General features: G+C 32.9%; 1 protein-coding gene across 1 annotated transcript in view; it reads left to right on the top strand.

Annotated features, from left to right (window-relative positions):
* LOC126887139 (cytoplasmic aconitate hydratase-like) overlaps positions 1-18,093 on the top strand; it is a 181,180-nt gene that overhangs the window by 16,474 nt on the left and 146,613 nt on the right. Inside the window, exon 2 of the mRNA XM_050654501.1 lies at positions 14,457-14,549. Coding sequence (XP_050510458.1) covers positions 14,457-14,549 — 93 coding nt within the window. The remainder of the gene's footprint in view (positions 1-14,456; positions 14,550-18,093) is intronic.

Below are 18,093 nucleotides of genomic sequence, written 5' to 3'. Positions count from 1 at the left end.
GCAAAACAAATCGATAATTTAAGAGCTCGAGAGTAATTCGGTAAGATTATTTCATGAATAAAACTATATTTTTAAATCATTTTAACTAATATTATATTGATATATTCGCCTAAATATTTACTACAGCTAATTCTTTGTGCTCTCTGTGACAAGTTGTAAAACATTAATTCTCATTAATGTCACTGAACGCATTTTTGCGTATCAACGAAGGGCATCTGACGTAAAATACTTGACAACGGGAAATTATCAAAAATTATCGCTGTACTGTAATTTTTTAAATTTGTAAATTATCAGTAGTAGGTAATTGCACAAGAGTTCAAAAATTCTATATTAATTTTAGAGATCGAGTGCAATTTGTTGCGATTATTTCGTGAATAAAACTGTTCAAAACCAAAATTTTATTGTAATTTATTTATGTAAGTACAAATTAGTACAATTAAACATACAGTTATTATAAATATCTGACGGTTGAAAGTCATCACTTCTGTAATTTTTAAAACATTAATTGTCATTAATGTCACTGAATGTATTTTTTCATAGCAACGAAGGGCATCTGACGTAATATACTTGACGACGGGAAATTATCAAAAATTATCAGTTTAATTTGTATTTCTGTAACTTTCTATTGGTCAGAATCTCATATGAATGAAATAATCGCTGTAATTTTTATTTCTGTAGCTTTCTATTGGTCAGAATCTCTATGACTGAAATAATCAGTAGTAATTGCGCAAGAGCTCTAAAATTCTATATTAATTTTAGAGGTCGAGTGCAATTTGTTGCGATTATTTCATGAATAAAACTGTTCAAAACCAAAATTTTATTGTAATTTATTTATGTAAGTACAAATTAGTACAATTAAGCACACAGTTGTTATAAATATTTGACGGTTGAAAGCCATCACTTCTGTAATTTTTAAAACATTAATTGTCATTAATGTCACTGAATGTATTTTTTCATAGCAACGAAGGGCATCTGACGTAATATACTTGACGGGTAATTATCAAAAATTATCAGTTTAATTTGTATTTCTGTAACTTTCTATTGGTCAGAATCTCCTATGAATGAAATAATCAGTAGTAATTGCACAAGAGCTCTAAAATTATTGAATTTTTCCCGAGTGACACTTTGACAGTTTTAATTTCACGAGCCGAAGACGAGTGAAATTATGTCAAAGTGTCACGAGGGCAAAATTCTATGTTAATTTTAGAGATCGAGTGCAATTTGTTGCGATTATTTCATGACTAAAACTGTTCAAAACCAAAATTTTATTGTAATTTATTTATGTAAGTACAAATTAGTACAATTAAACACACAGTTGTTATAACTATTTGACGGTTGAAAGTCATCACTTTTGTCATTTTTAAAACATTAATTGTCCTTAATGTCACTGAATGTATTTTTTCATAGCAACGAAGGGCATCTGACGTAATATACTTGACGACGGGAAATTATCAAAAATTATCGGGTATAATATCACAAGAGAGTGCGAATAAATTGAAAATAATGCGACAGTTTTTCGAAAATTTGTTGTCTGGCAATAGACACGAGAGCCCGCAGGGCTCGAGTGGCTATTGCCAAATGGCAACAAATTTGAGTAAAAATGAAGCATTATTTTCTTATTTATTCTTATGTCGTGTGATATTCGTAAGATTATTTTTTAATACGTATATTATGGATATTTTCTTAAATGTGACAGTTGTCAAAACTAGGAAACTGGTTGCCATTAAACAGAAACAATCTACTTAAAAAAATTCTATCGGTAATTTTCTACAGTAGATAATTCTCAGTATAATTTTAATCTGATTGGACAGAATTAAACACGTGATCAAATATCTTACTATACGATTGGAAGTTAAAATCATCAAAAAATAATCAGTTTAATTTTGATTTCTGTAGCTTTCTATTGGTCAGAATCTCCTATGAATGAAATAATCAAAATAATTTTGTTTCCAAATAAAATATTTTTAATCTTGTTCATTGCGATAAGTTCAATCGTCACAGGATTAAATACCATGTACCCAAAACTCATAAAGACATTTTAAATTCAATAACACTATCGATAACTTACTTTTGTTTTTAAAAGACTTAATTTACTAAGGAAAAAAAGTAGCATTTATTGCTTCTAAGAGATAAAAATAATATTCAATGCAAATTATAAACTTAATAATACTAAATGTATATTAATGTTTAATTATGTTTTATAATGCTGCATTATGTTTAATTCATTATTAAATTAATTACCCGTTGAATTAGCCACATACTCTTGTAATTTTTTCAGATCTTCTAAAAGTCTATGTGAATTAGCTTCTTTAAGTAAACTTGAACACATTAAAACCTAATTTCTCCCGTTTGGGACTCTAAACAATTAGAGTTGACTGAATTTTCCATTTTAATCCCAAAATGCCCCTCTTTCGCTTCCTTTAAAGAAGTATTTCCATAATTGACAACATTGCAGTGAGTATAACGTCAGGAGCTCGATCTCTTCCGCTTGACGGTTAGAGAAGAATTATGTAATAATATAAAATTTTGTCAGCGCGCAATAAGCCACTTCTCGCTTGTCCTATGTTACACAAATTGACTTTTTCGGATTTGATTTTTAGGCACTAATAAGTTTATTTGAGTTGACTTTATTTATATATTTTTAATAACTTACATCTAAACAAATGAAAAACACTGAATTTATATTCTTTAATTGGATGGAGGTAAGTCCAAATATTTACTCAAATCTTCCGCTGTTTGATAATTCTGATATTGATATTGATCAAAATAATGAAAATTTAACGTGCAATGCCTTAAACGGCGTTTCTAAAACACCTAAGGCCATAGCGGAAAAGAAAAAACAGAACAACATGGAACCAGAACACGAATCAGAAATAGTAGAGAAAAATAAAACTAAAAACAAAAATAAGAAGGCAGCAAAACGTCAAAGGCCGAATGAGTGCCAGGAAGATGAAGATTCAGTGGCTGAAATGAAAAAGCAACTAAAAGAAAAGGACGAAGAAATTAAAAATCTCAGAAACCAAATCCATCAATTGAATGAAAAAATCAATGGACTACAAGATACAATAATAAACTCTCAAGAAAAAGTAATCGAAACTATAGATAAAAGATTCGACGAACTTAAAAACGAAAACCAGACAACCGATATACAAATAAATGAAAAAAAATCGATGACAGCAATCCCAAAGAAAAAAATTGAAGATACTAATAATAACATCGCAAATACAAAAAATTTACCCATAACACCCACAACAAAAACAAATGAAGATTTCCCTTCCCTGCCAAAAAAGGTCGGAAAAGACAACAGCGTGCCATCAACATCTAAGGTACAAGAACTATTTCCTTCCCTACCGAATAAGGGCAGGGAAGAGACAATGGAAACAAGCGAAATTGATAATATCCTTATCACCAAACAAAACAATCAAGAAAGCACTATAAACAGGTCCAAACCAAAACCACCCGTCATAAAACTACAAACAGTAAACGAAACAGGAACAATATTGAAAATTGCTGTAACTCAAAAGATATACACAGACAATAAAATCTCCAAAAACGGAAGAGAAACACTCATTCAAACAAAATGCCCTGAAGATTATAGAAAATTTACCCATATCTTGGAAGATTATAACAAAGAAATCAAAATTCAGTGGATCGCCTTCCCATTAGACGAAGATATCAAGCCTAAAATGGTTATTAGAGGACTTCCCTCAAATACAAAACCTATAGATATACAAACGGAACTATTAAATAAACATGAAATAAATACAATTAACGTAACAAACATGAAGTCTAGGAAGGCAGACAAAAAATCTCTGCCAATGTTTATAATTACAGTGGAAAAAGAAGACGTACCCAAAGCCAAGAAAATTACCAACCTTATGTACATGAGAGTAGTAATAGAAGATCTAAGAAAGAGCAACGGACCAACTCAATGTTTTAATTGCCAGGGCTTCCACCACGCCCAAAATGCATGCTTCAAAGACGCTAGGTGCGTAAAGTGCGGAGAAAATCACAAGAGTAAATTCTGCCAAATTCCAGCAGAACAAAAAGCAAAATGTGCTAATTGCCAAGGGCAACACCCGGCAAGTTATAGAGGATGCCCAAAGATACCTGCCTGGGGAAGACCCAGACAAATAACAATAGAAAACAGAACACAACAACCTAAAAGAAACAATGGGCAATCGTACGCCCAAATCACCAAACCAACACAAAACCCAACAACAGATTCGACCATATTAATTTCAAAAGAACAACAAAAAGGACTGGCCACGATGATAGAAGAGCTAGTCATAAAAACGGTAAGTGAAGCGATTAAAAATGTAAAAATAGCACTGAACTAAGGCACGAAACTAGGGGATACCTGAAGATAGGCTCCTGGAATTCAGGCGGCATAAGAACTAATACAAACGTGCTGGACGAATTAATAAATAGATATGAAATGGATGTCGTAGCATTGCAAGAAACTAAACTAACTCATACCATCAATATCAAGTTTCCAGGATACGACATCTACAGGAACGACCACAGAGCAAATTCAGGAGGAACTGCTATCCTAGTGAGAAAAGGAATAAATCATACATTACAACATACGCCACCACTAAACACTATGGAAGCAACAACAATAAAAGTCCAGATGAGACAAGGTGAAATAAGGATCACTTCAGCATATGTAAGGCCAACAGATCCTCTAAACGACGACGACCTGAATACGTTCCTGAACGCCGAAGAACCGTCCATAATAATAGGAGACCTAAACGCCCGATCCCCTAACTGGAACGATAGAGCTACAAACAGAAACGGTAGAATACTGAATAATTATCTAGTGAACAACGAAGACACCATGGTGATTGGGCCCATCGAACCAACATACTTTCCTGGAAATGCTCTACCAACCCATTTAGATATAGTAGTGGCCAAAAGCCTAGGACTACACACAGACATCCGAACCTTAAACGAAGGATCAGCAGACCACAACCCCATACTCATAGAAATAGGTACATGGGAAGAAGATAACAGAACAACAAAGAAAAGAAAGAAAACCAAGTGGTCTAACTTCAAACGCCTAGTGAGCATAGGAATTGGAAACATTCCTACAATTGACAATCCACAAGAAATAGAGGAAAAAGTCCTAGAGCTCGAAAACATCATAAAAGAAGCACTAAGAAATAGCACTACTGAAGAAGAATATGAAATTCATATGGGAAGATTTAGAGACATAAATCAGGAAATAAAAGAAATGATAAGGGAAAAGAACAGAGCCAAAAAGAGAGCCAGAAGAACAAGAAACCAGGAAGATAAAAATAGGGCAAATCGACTGAATCGACAAGTCAAACAGGCACTAATAGACCATAGAAGCCAAAAGTGGGAAAACTACATAAAAGAAATGGAGGAAAGGAGCCAAAATATGCAAGAAATATGGAGGCTCCAAAGAACTTTAAGAAACGATAGAAAACCCATTCCCCCACTACATGGAGAAAATGGGATCGTCTACACAGAAGAAGATAAAGCCGAGGTGATGAGAAGGACACTTGAAAGAGAGTGTACACTGAATTATCACCAAGACGAAGATATAGACTTTATCGAAGAAGTCGAAGAAACAGAACTAGAAACGCCCGAAGAACAAGAAGAAATAATAAATCCCACATCACCAAGAGAAATAAGTGAACTGATTCGAAAAAGTTCACCAAAGAAAGCACCTGGTCCAGATGAAATCACTAACAGAGCTCTGAAGTATCTTCCCTCGAAAGCAGTTGTGTATTTGACAAATATAACAAATGCAATACTAAGATACAGGCTCTTCCCAAATCGATGGAAGGAAGCCCATGTAATTATGATACCCAAGCCAGGAAAGAACCACATATTTCCTCAAAATTACAGGCCGATTAGCTTACTTCCAGCAGTCAGTAAGATAGTGGAACGGGTCATCCAAACCAGGCTCCAATCAGAGACAGACAGGCTAGGCATAATCCCAGAATCACAGTTTGGATTCAGAGCTCAACATTCCAGCGAACTTCAAATATTAAGACTTACCGAATATATAGTAGCTGGATTCAATGACCAACAATATACGGGAGCAGCCTTTCTGGATGTAAGCAAAGCCTTTGATAGAGTGTGGCATGAAGGACTGACATACAAAATGAGAGATTATGGATACAGCGGGGCCATGACGAAACTCATCTCCTCGTACCTAAGCGACCGGAAGTTCAGGGTCCGGATAGGACCAGTTCTATCAGAACACGGAATGCCGGAAGCTGGAGTACCACAGGGGGCAGTTTTATCACCCCTTCTGTATACCATATATACAGCAGATGTTCCAAGAACACCCGGAACATTGATCAGCCTTTATGCAGACGACACTGCAATTGCTGCAAAACACATGAACCTAGATATAGCTGTAAGAAATCTACAGACGGCATTGGATACAATAGAAGAATGGAGTATCCAATGGAAAATAGCAATAAATCCAGATAAGACCCAAGCGGTTATCTTCAAAAAGAGAAGAGATAACCCAGAAGAACAGCTAACATTGCAAGACAGACCCATCGAATGGCAAAACGAAGTTAAATATTTAGGAGTCACAATGGACCAAGGTCTTACATTCACATCACATGTCAACGCAACAGTCCAGAAAACAGCAGCGGCCAGATCAGCAATAAGAGGACTCACAGGAAGAAGAAGCAAATTAGCTATGAAATCAAAATTAAGACTGATAAATAGCATTATACTGCCAATAATTACATACGCATCTCTTGCATGGGGTCACATAAGTCAAAGTAACAAAAAGAAGATACAAGCGGCACACAACAACTGCCTCAGAGAAGCTGCAAACGTGCCCAGATACGTCGCCGAACGGTTCTTATTTAGAGACCTAAAACAAATAAGAGTACTGGATATTATGGAGGAAAAAGCCAGAACAAAATTTGCTGAGCTAGAAGACCACCCAAACCGGATCTTGCAAGAGATATTAAGGTATGATGTGTACCATAGATGGAAACATAGGAGACCCAAACAACAAATATTAGTAAATATATAATAAAGGCTAGATAATCGTAGCTCTATCAAAAGAAGACAACTTGCTCACCTTTGGCATCTCATTATATTTATTAATGTTGATTTTTATAATTTTCAGACATCCCTCAAAAAAATATACAAAAAACTTCAAATCGGCTTCAGCCACTAAAAAAATCAATAAAATATTAACAATAGGCGAAAGTCACAAAAAAAAATATTAGTAACAAAACCCAAAAAAGGGCATGAGGGGCCCACATCCTCGAGCGCCGAGTCGCCGAACTGGACAGAGCCCAGAGCGGGGACTCGGCGCCCGAGCAAGCAAAACAGATCGAAGATAAGTCACTAGAGATAGCGGGAATAGAGCGCCTCACGCTGGCCTGCATTGATCGGGGTAGGATTTCATATGGGAGTCCGTGTACCCAAGACTCCCATATGATAAGCACTTTGCTGATTGAGAGCCTCTATAGCGCATCAGAGTGCTATCGGGGGGTAAGTGGATGGTCTGGAGCATTGAAGCGGGGTGGAGTGATTCCTGCTTACGGGAGTTAATCCTCCTCGCCCCAATGAATTGTATCACCCGAATGTCATTCTCTAGGGGTGAGCAAGTCTCTCAGGCTGGGTTAAATCACTATGCTTGCTTGCTTGCTTGCTTTATTCTTTAATTGCACAAACTTATAAGTCAATAAACACTTTAATTTATTAAACTACTACATTTTTTTTGCGTTACAAAATAACCACGGCTTTATTAAAGATTACACTAATACATATAGTATGTTATAACTAGACCAAACCCAGACATCCTCCAACACCAAAGTTATCCTCCAAGTTACCCTCCAACACCTCCAAGTTATCCTCCAACACCAAATTGTTCTATATGGTCCACATAATGTTCAGAAAAAAGTCACACCATTTTGAGCGTCGGGTTTGGAGGGGAGAGATCAGTAAATTTAGTTTTTTACGTTTTTCGTCAATATGTATTTCTAAAACTATGAGGTTTAGCATGAACGACCTTCTATACAAAAATATTCTACATTAAATTTGAAATAAGCCCTATGCATAATTCTTCTAAAATCAACGATTCCAAAGTTACGGAGGTAGAATAGTATAATTGGTCCAAAAAAAGGCCTAACCCAGACATCCAAAGTAAAAGTTTTCCTCCAACACCAAATTGTTCTATATGGTCCACATATTGTTCAGTAAGTTCAGTAAAAAGTAACACAATTTTGCACGTCCGGTTTGGGGGGAAGATGGGGGAGAAGTCGGTAAATTAGTGGTTTTTTTTTACGTTTTTCGTCAATATTTCTAAAACTATGCTTTAGTGTAAAAATGTTCTATACAAAAATGTTCTACATAATATTTAAAACAAGGAAGGTCCTATGCATAATTGTTATAAAATCAACGGTTCCAGAGTTACGGAGGGTGAAAAGTGGAGGTTTTCGATACTTTTTATATTTTTTGGGCAATTTATAATATTATTACTGATGAAAGAAATTTTCTTTAACATGATTGTGTTTTGTAAATAAAATTTGCTATTTCAGTGGCCGATGGTATGTTAGTGATAAGCCCTTGAAGAAACGTCAACCTCACCACCCAAAATCATCATCAATTGCCCAAAAAATCAGTAACTCTGGAACCGTTGATTTTATAACAATTATATGTAAGAGCTTTCTTGTTTTAAATTTTATGTAGAACGTTTTTGTATAGAACATTGTTTACGCTAAAGCATAGTTTTAGAAATATTGACGAAAAACGTAAAAAACTATTAATTTACCGACTTCTCCTCCATTACTCCCCCCCCCCCCCCCCAAATGGTAAATTATTACTGAACAAGTTGTGGACCATATACAACAATTTGGTGTTTGTAGGAAATCTTTTACTTTGGATGTCTGAGTTAGGCCTTTTATTATACTATACTACCTCCGTAACTTTGGAACTGTTCATTTTAGAAGGATTATGCATAGAGCCTTTTTTATTTCAAATTTAATGTAGAACATTTTTGTATAAAAGGTTATTCATGCTAAACCGTATAGTTTTAGAAATATTGACGAAAAACGTAAAAAACTACGAATTTAACGATTTCTACCCCCTCTCCCAAGTAGGGTTTGGTTTTAATGAATTTTGTTTATGTGTAGTAAGTTGACTTAAATAAATTTAATTTTTTTAAATTTTAAATAAATTAAAATAAACATTACACTATATTATTACACTTATTTCCCATTAACCTATCTCGACCAATTCCCGTCTTTCTTGTATATAATAATAATAGAAAGAACATACCTGATATTAATTATTATTAAATCGTTTATACAAATTGTTGTTCACGACACACATGACGTATGTTTTCTTGTTTATATTACCATAATATTACTGAAAACAATTAGTAGAAACTACCAGAAAAACCCATCCCATTACAATAACAAAAAGATTTTTGTTTAACTACAAATTAGCTAATTATTTTTTACTCTTTATTCGGCTATTAACTTATAAATTTAATAATTTAATTGGGACATTTTCTTGTTACATATAAGGATCAGATTACTTATAAGGATCAGATTGGATGTATTCTGGTTCATAGCTCAGGAACAAGTGAGCCATGTCCGAGGTTATTTTGGCCGGCAGAGAAATTGAAAAAGAACGCGTATATTGAAAACGCTGTAAAACGTTTTGTAGTTTATCAATTTTATCGCTGTAAAGCAGATTCTTCTTTTTTAAGTATGCAGTAATGTAAGATGTAAATTAACTAAAGATTTAGTAACAATAAATGTCTCAAATTTGTTAATGCATATACATATAGTGAAAATATATTTGAAATAATCAACTTTTGTAAAGATATATTCAAAAAGTACAAAATTCTGCATAATTCTGCGACTAATGTTTATTAATCTTAAAATATATAGTAGGAAGATATAGAAGCACTTTGGTTTAGCTGCTTATAACTGCCTCTATGCATTGCTGGCAGTTGTTTGAATACAAAAGTGGGAAATGACGGATATTACATGATTCTGGCGATTGTTGAGTATGTATGGGCGGTTGTACATAAGTAATAGGTTTTGAATATTGTACTTAATAAAGATCATGTATTGGTAATCAGCAATTTCAAAAGTTATTGTTGGTTAAATTTTAGACTGAAAATACAAACTTCTCTTTATTTGTGCCTATTAATTGCTTGCCTTAAATTTGTCATTTTTGTTATTCCCATGCTTCTCTTGTTTTTGTCCATATAATTTTTAGATTTTACTTCCCAGATCATTGGCATGTCTCGATAAATGGATATAAAATGCAACGTAAATTCCTTGTCCGTAATATTATCACATACATCGATGAGCGTAGCGTCCTCCATGATGTCAATACAACGGATGAACTCTTGTTTGACAAACACGGCCGTTCACGTTCAAACGTGTTTGTCAAACAATGGTCAAACACGACATCAATCAAGATTGTCATATCAAACGCATCAATCACGTACAATGCACAGATTCTAAAGGTGCCGGTGGGGGAGGGCGTCTATGCGCAGTATTATAGTCGTTGTATGAGCGAGAGAGTATTCGAAATAATGAAATAACAAATAATATAAAATTTGTTATTTCATTATTCCGAATACTTTCTCTGTAATACACTGTCTCACAGTAGTTCCAAATGCTGAAAACGTGGTCATAAGGCGAAAAAAAAGTCCCTATCTATAGTACATTCTTTGAAGGTAAAATATTGCAAAACCTCTAAATTTTAAAGAACCGCTTGTATTGACATGAAATTTGGCATACACATAGCTAACAGGTCAAAGAAAAAAAGTGATATTGTGCCGATGTGTGCTTTTGCCCTAGGGGTGACTCTCACCCCTTTTGGGGGTGAAAATTATATGTTCGAAATAAGTCCGGATATGGATAAAATGACTGATTCTAAGCAACTTTTGTTCTATAAAGTTTTTTCACCAAGTTAATACTTTTCGAGTTATTTGCCAGTGAATATGTTATTTTTTCTACAAAATAACCACGTTTTCAGACGGTTTTTCGCAAATTACTCAAAAAGTAAGTATTTGGCGAAAAAAATTCGTATCAAAACTATAGCACGTAAAAAAGTGAAGAACATGGTGTATATTAGGACACTATACCTAGTAGAAGCAGAGTTATAGCTAATGAAAAATAGATTCATATTCGTCAAATTCCAAATCGAATATTTTAACGTACCATAACCAAAAACGAAGCACTTTTTTGGGGAAAACTCATTTTACCTTTTTTAAAATGTTTAAAAAATGCTTGTTTTTATTTTCTTTTTAAATTTTTAGCATCAAAAGTAAACAAGTTACGCTCAAAATAAAGTTGGTCCCTTTTTTTTGGTAAGAAATCGGGAAAATCACCCCCTAATTAGCATTTCAAATGAACTTAATTGTTACCACTTCACAAGTTTTTTACTCGCATATGTATTGATCATATGATCTGTAAGTTTCATCGGCTCAAAGTCCTTATTTTTGAAAGAGCTGTAGTTAAAAGAGCTTGAACAAGTCACTTATCACGAGTGTATAAAAATTTAGAAACACCGAATCTCAACCAATTTTTGTCTTACAGAAAAACAAAAAATACAAAATATTCAGAAAAGTAAAGTCGACTTTTTTATTGTTTAAGATTTTTGGTATCTCTAACAAGTTTTAAGTTATCTTGGAAAAAAGCATTTTTTTCAAAATTAAAATTTTTAAACATTTTATTATTTTAAAACCAAGTTTTTTCAAAGATAAGCACTTTGAATCGATGAAACTTACAGATCATATAAACACAACATAATTAAAGTAACTTGTGAAGCGGTAACGATTAATTTCATTTAAGTTGCTAATTGGGGCGTGATCTTCCTGATTTTTTTTGCCAAAACAAAAGGGACCAACTTTATTTTGAGCTAACTTGCTTACATTTGATGCTAGATTTTTTTTTTATAAAAACAGAAATAAAGCTTTTTTTAAACACTTTAAAAAAGTTGTAATGTGTTTTCCCCAAGAATGCTTATTTGGATATTTCACATTGAATTATTCTATTTGGAATTTTTCGAATATGAACCTATCTTTCATTAGCTATAACTATGCTTTTGCTAGGTATAGAGACCTAATGTATACACCTTTTTTTTCACTTTTTTATAGGCTACAGTTTTGCTAGGAATATTTTTTTCGACAAAATGCTTACGTTTTGAGTTATTTGCGAAAAACCGTCTAAAAACGTGGTTATTTTGTTGAAAAATGAACATATTCACTTGCAAATAACTCGAAAAATATTGATTTGGTGAAAAAACTCTATAGAACAAAAGTTGCTTAAAATTAGTCAGTTTATCCATTTCGGGACTTATCTTGGACATATATTTTTTCACCCTCGAGATGGGGTGAAACTCACCCCCAGGGAAAAAGCACACATCAGCACCATATCACTTTTTTTCTTTGACATGTTAGCTATGCGTATGCCACATTTCGTGTAAATCCAAGCGGTTCTTTAAAAGTTACCGCAAAAACCGTGAAAGAATGTACTATTGTCCTTTTCATGATCATTTTTCAGTGCGTCACAAATGATAGGAAAAAGGGTAAGTCCGTGATAATACACATTTATGACATTTATTCTAACATGACATTTTAGTTAAATCTGACAGTTTTCACATTTTATTTTCAATTTAGAATAAAAACAAATCAAATGTGTTTCTTGCATTTATAAAATGGTATTTTCTTTGATTTGTATAGTCTTATAAATTATACAGATTATATTTGTAATATTATTATCTAATTAAGAAAAATTATTTTTTTAAATTATGGCGCCATCTATCGACAACTAGAATAATCACAGAACTAGAAGTAATCACCGACGTGCCTTTTTTTTTGTCACATACAATTTAATGCTTTAGAAAGAAATCGAAAAACTGTGACGCACTGAAAGATGATCATGAGAAAAAGAATACTAGGGATTTTCATCGTTACAGTTGTTTTCTCATACTATCATAGAGTCGTAATACGCAGGTATAAGGATCAGATTGGATGTATTCTGGTTCATAGCTCAGGAACAAGTGAGAAATGTCCGAGGTTATTTTGGCCGGCAGAGAAATTGAAAAAGAACGCGTATATTGAAAACGCTGTAAAACGTTTTGTAGTTTATCAATTTTATCGCTGTAAAGCAGATTCTTCTTTTTTAAGTATGTAGTAATGTAAGATGTTAATTAACTAAAGATTTAGTAACATAAATGCCTTAAAAGTGTTAATGCATATACATATAGTGAAAATATATTTGAAATAATCAAAATTTTGTAGAGATACATTCAAAAAGTACAAAATTCTGCATAATTCTGCGACTAATGTTTATTAATCTTAAAATATATAGTAAGAAGATATAGAAGCACTTTGGTTTAGCTGGCAGTTGTTTGAATACACAAGTGGGAAATGACACATATTACATGATTCTGGCGAGTGTTGAGTATGTATGGGCGGTTGTACATAAGTAATAGGTTTTGAATATTGTACTTAATAAAGATCATGTATTGGTAATCAACAATTTCAAAAGTCCCTTGTAATATACAATGTTAAACAAAAATATGCGTTTAAAATAAAATTTTCGAATTTCTTCCGGCTATTTTGTCTGCCGGATCCACCATTTTGTTTTAAAAAAAGTAATGTTAGATTTGTCATCAGCGACCCTAAACTGCCAAATTTGACAAAAAAATTTGCGTTTTGATTGATATTTTCAATTTCTTTCCGCCATGTTGGATCCGCCATTTTGTTTTTCAGAAAAAATATGTAATGTCAGATTCGTAATCAGCGATACCAAAAACCCTTTAAAACGAAAGTAATTCCGAATTGTATAAACAATATGGGTACGCTTTGAAAGGTTCATGACCACGTTTTCGGCATTTGGAACCATACTGCGCATAGACGCCATCCCCCACTCCCCACCGGCACCTTTAGAATCTGTGCACTCTACACTGTTTGACAAACGCTCACATCGGTACACGATCAAATAATTTGACAAACACGTGAAATTTGACAAATAATTTGATCGTTTACAGAGCCCTTTACGGAATTCTGTTTACTATTTTTTATTTTGATTAATTCATATGCAGATTAATCATTGTGATAATTTGACATTTGTCATTTCTTAGTAATGACATAATAATACAAGTTTAGTTTAAATCGTCTAATTTAGAAAAAAAAACTGTTTCCATTTAATTACAGTCGATTTGTGTAATGATTCGCACACTATGTTCAAAAGTTTTTGCGATAAATTTTTTAGAGAATATACCTGATAAATTTTTAAGTGTTATTTCACCAAAACTACCCTTTCAGATTGTTCGAACATTAACTAAAAAGAGAGGTTTGTCAGAAAGTATTAGCCAATACGTAGTTAAACAATATTAATTGTATAATTGCTTAGCTTTAATAACATTTTATTAGAAAATGTATGAGATGACTAAAGTATTACATTAATTTTTAGGACCAAATCCTTTTAACAACTACCGGAAAACATTACAAGTAGCAGGAAAATCTTATCAATATTATGACATCGCTCAACTACATCCAAATTATGGTAAGTAGGTTTTCTATAAATATATTTATTATTGTTTATAGACTCGAAATAGCTATTTGTATAACAAGGGTGGAAAGTGCTACTTTTCCTCCCGAGAATGAAGTTTACTGCCCGACGCGTAGCGGAGGGCAGTAATCATTCAAGGGAGGAAAAGGCACTTTACTCCCATGTTATACATATGGTTTTTCAACCTTCCTCAAATAACAGGTCATTTTTCCATATTTACTTAATTTATTTATGTAACTAACCAACAAAATTTATTAGAACTAAAGTCAAATAAAGTTAAATATAAGTCAAATTATTAATGTAAACATTGTTAAATCATAATAACAATTTACTGTTTTTTACCATTCTGCAAAATACAGAGTGTATTTAAATAAACGTTAAAATGTATAGATACTTACGTGATAGAAAATAGATATTGTACAGGGCGTCAATAAGTTATATTTCATGAATGAAATACCATTACGTCACTTTTACTTTTCCTCCCTAGGGAGGAAAAATATTTTCCTCCCTAGGGAGGAAAAGTACAACTTTGCTCCCTACAATCAGGTCCGGAAAAGTATACTTTCGGTAGAGGTAGGTGGAAAATAATATATTATGAACGCATTATTGGGAAGAAATATACAGTGCTAGTCAAAAGTCCGTACCCCCCCTCTTATCTTTTGAACGGTTATACCTATAATAGTGAAATTTGGAGAGAGGAAATAAACGGACGTAAGCTTCTTAACTAGTCATGAAAGGTGACGTAATAGTGACAGATGACGTTACAGAGCCACTGTGACCGATAATTTTAAATGGGACCTTATGGCAAGTGATACTTCGTTTGAAAGGTATTCAAAATACATATTCAGTCATACTAATTTTTTTAAGTTCAAGTTGATTTTGATTTTCGTGAATAAATTAAATAAATAATATAATATTGTAGTTTCGCATTTAATTAATAAAAATTCAAATGTGCGCCTATGGTTTTTTTGTCAAAAAAGTTGACGTTTTTCAATTCTCTAGTAGCTTTTACGTCAACGTCAACCTTTTTGACAAGTAATCATAGGCGGATTTTTAAATTTTTATTAATTAAATGCGAAACTACAATTTTATGTTTATTTCATTTATTCATCAAAATTAGCTTAAACTCTAAATAAAATTAGTATGACTGAATAGGTATTTTCAATACCTTTCAAACGAGGTATCACTTGCCATAAGGTCCCATTTAAAATTATCTGTCACAGTGACGCTGTAAAGTCATCTGTCACTATTACGTCACCTGTCATGACTCGTTAAGAAGCTTACGTCCGTTTATTTCGTCTCTCCAAATTTTACTATTATAGGTATAACTGATCAAAAGATACGAGGGGGGTACGGACTTTTGACTAGCACTGTATAAGAAGTAAACGCAAGGAGAAAATAAATTAATTGGCATATAAGGAGATATAAAAACACCTTTTCAACTATAAAGAAAGACAACAGGCTGTAATATTACAATAAAAAGTTCAGTCAAGGCCACTGGGAATCAAGGATGCTCCAGAATAAAGAACAAAACAGACAATACTAAACTATTTACAATCACAATTATTAGTTTTAAATGGTCAGGACACCTTATTAGATGTACATATGTATATGTGATCACTAAAACACTTTTCCATTTTCTGCTTCCTTTTTTGTAAATTTTAAAACGTTATAAATTACTTATTGCGTTTGATGATTCAGAACTTGTTGTTTTCGCACATTTTTTATATTCACATCACAACGCTACAACAGTGACCAAAATAAGTGGTAAATTATATCCAATTAACTGCTCTGTGAATTCAGAGAGGTGGAAGCTTGCCCCATTTTTTCGAATTTAACCACTGAGCACCCATAACTCGCGTCTCTTTATTAGTCTTCACCACAGTCTTCACTATCTTGAGCTAGTATACATATCTCATAATCTTCACTACTTATCGTGAATTCTTTCCATGGAAAGAAGTTTGACATTATATTTTAGAGGACAAAATGTGTATTACTGTAGAAAACCATACACGGAAAAACCGGACAGAAAAGAAATACTACAAGAAAACCATACCATACATGCAAAATTTGTTGTGTGATTAGAGAATGACTAGTTAGATTCCATTTTTATAAGACCGTTGTCTTGCTCCATCCAAGAGAAAGTAACCAATCAATCTATACAGAGTTGGGATAAAGTATGGAACCAACTAAATATCTTTAAAACGAAAATCAAAATATTTATGAAACTTTGCATGCAAGTACAGCGACACAAAAGGCATCTGATGCCATATTTTTTGTTACTACTCCACTTCCGGTTTCATCGGAAATACCCCTAACTTGTTTACTTTAAATGGGACACCCTGTATATTTTTGCAGATTTTAAAAGAACTTGTCACTTTTAATTCATACATACCAAGTTTGGAAGAAAAAAACTATTAAAACAAGAAATACATTGCTTTACATTTAAAAAATAGGACAATTTGTTTACGTTAGATCAATGATAATAAAAATAAAAAAAATAATTTCAAATGTTGAAAATGCCCGCCGTTCACCTCCTGACAATGTGCAAGCCTATAAATAAAGTCACTTTTTGCAAGATTTCTCCACGTGTGTGTGTGTGTGTGTGTGTGTGTGTGTGTGTGTGTGTGTGTGTGTGTGTGTGAAAAAATGGCTTGGATGCGAGTCCGTTAGCCACAGATTTTTATTTTATTTTTACCTCAATTTATTAGTTTTGTTATATTTATACGTATTTCACTTAAATGACTATATTTGTTTCTTTCAAGTAGTTTATAAGTAATTTAAATATTTCCATTTTATGACAACTTAGTAGATATTCTATACTAATTGGAAAATGAACTTGTGTTTGTCGTAAATTGTAATATAATTGATTTATATATCTCTCGTTAATTTTGCATTCCAAGAAAATATGGTTTAAATCTCTAATCGAAACATTATCACAAAAACATACTGATGAATTAATTATTCCTAATTTGTGCAGATGTGCCTCATATTTCCTGTGTCGAGTTTTTAATCTGACGATTTTTATATACGAAGATTTATATATTTATATATTTAAATACGAAGATTTCTCCACGTATTAGTTCACATTAATCAATTATTATTCTTTGTCTCAAATCCTGCAAGCATGTTGGTCACCTAACGTAAATACGTGATTTTAGATAACCCCCAAAAAAAATCTAACGGGTTGAGGTCCGGAGAACGAGGGGCCACTCTATGAGTCCTCTAAGTCTAATCAATCTATTTGAAAAAGTCACCTCCAAAAAAATGAAAATTCACCATAACCGATTGTCATTAATATTTCAATACGATCTTTTTCACTTAAATGAACCATTTTTAGTACAACTTATTTCTGTCAATTAGTTCAGTAACAGTTACCCACTATTCGCGGTGTGCAAGTACTTGGAAGGGAAACGAGAAACGACCGTGCGCGAGTCGCGGAGAAATATTGCAACTATCTTAAATAATTCATATTGTCAATTGAAATTGTCAAATTGACGTATATTTCATACCTTCTGTCATTGAAGCAGAAAAATTA

This window comes from Diabrotica virgifera, chromosome 6 (assembly GCF_917563875.1).
Source record: "Diabrotica virgifera virgifera chromosome 6, PGI_DIABVI_V3a".
Lineage (NCBI taxonomy): Eukaryota > Metazoa > Arthropoda > Insecta > Coleoptera > Chrysomelidae > Diabrotica > Diabrotica virgifera.
The sequence above is the reverse complement of the archived record's forward strand: the minus strand, read 5'-3'. Positions and strand labels throughout refer to the sequence as shown.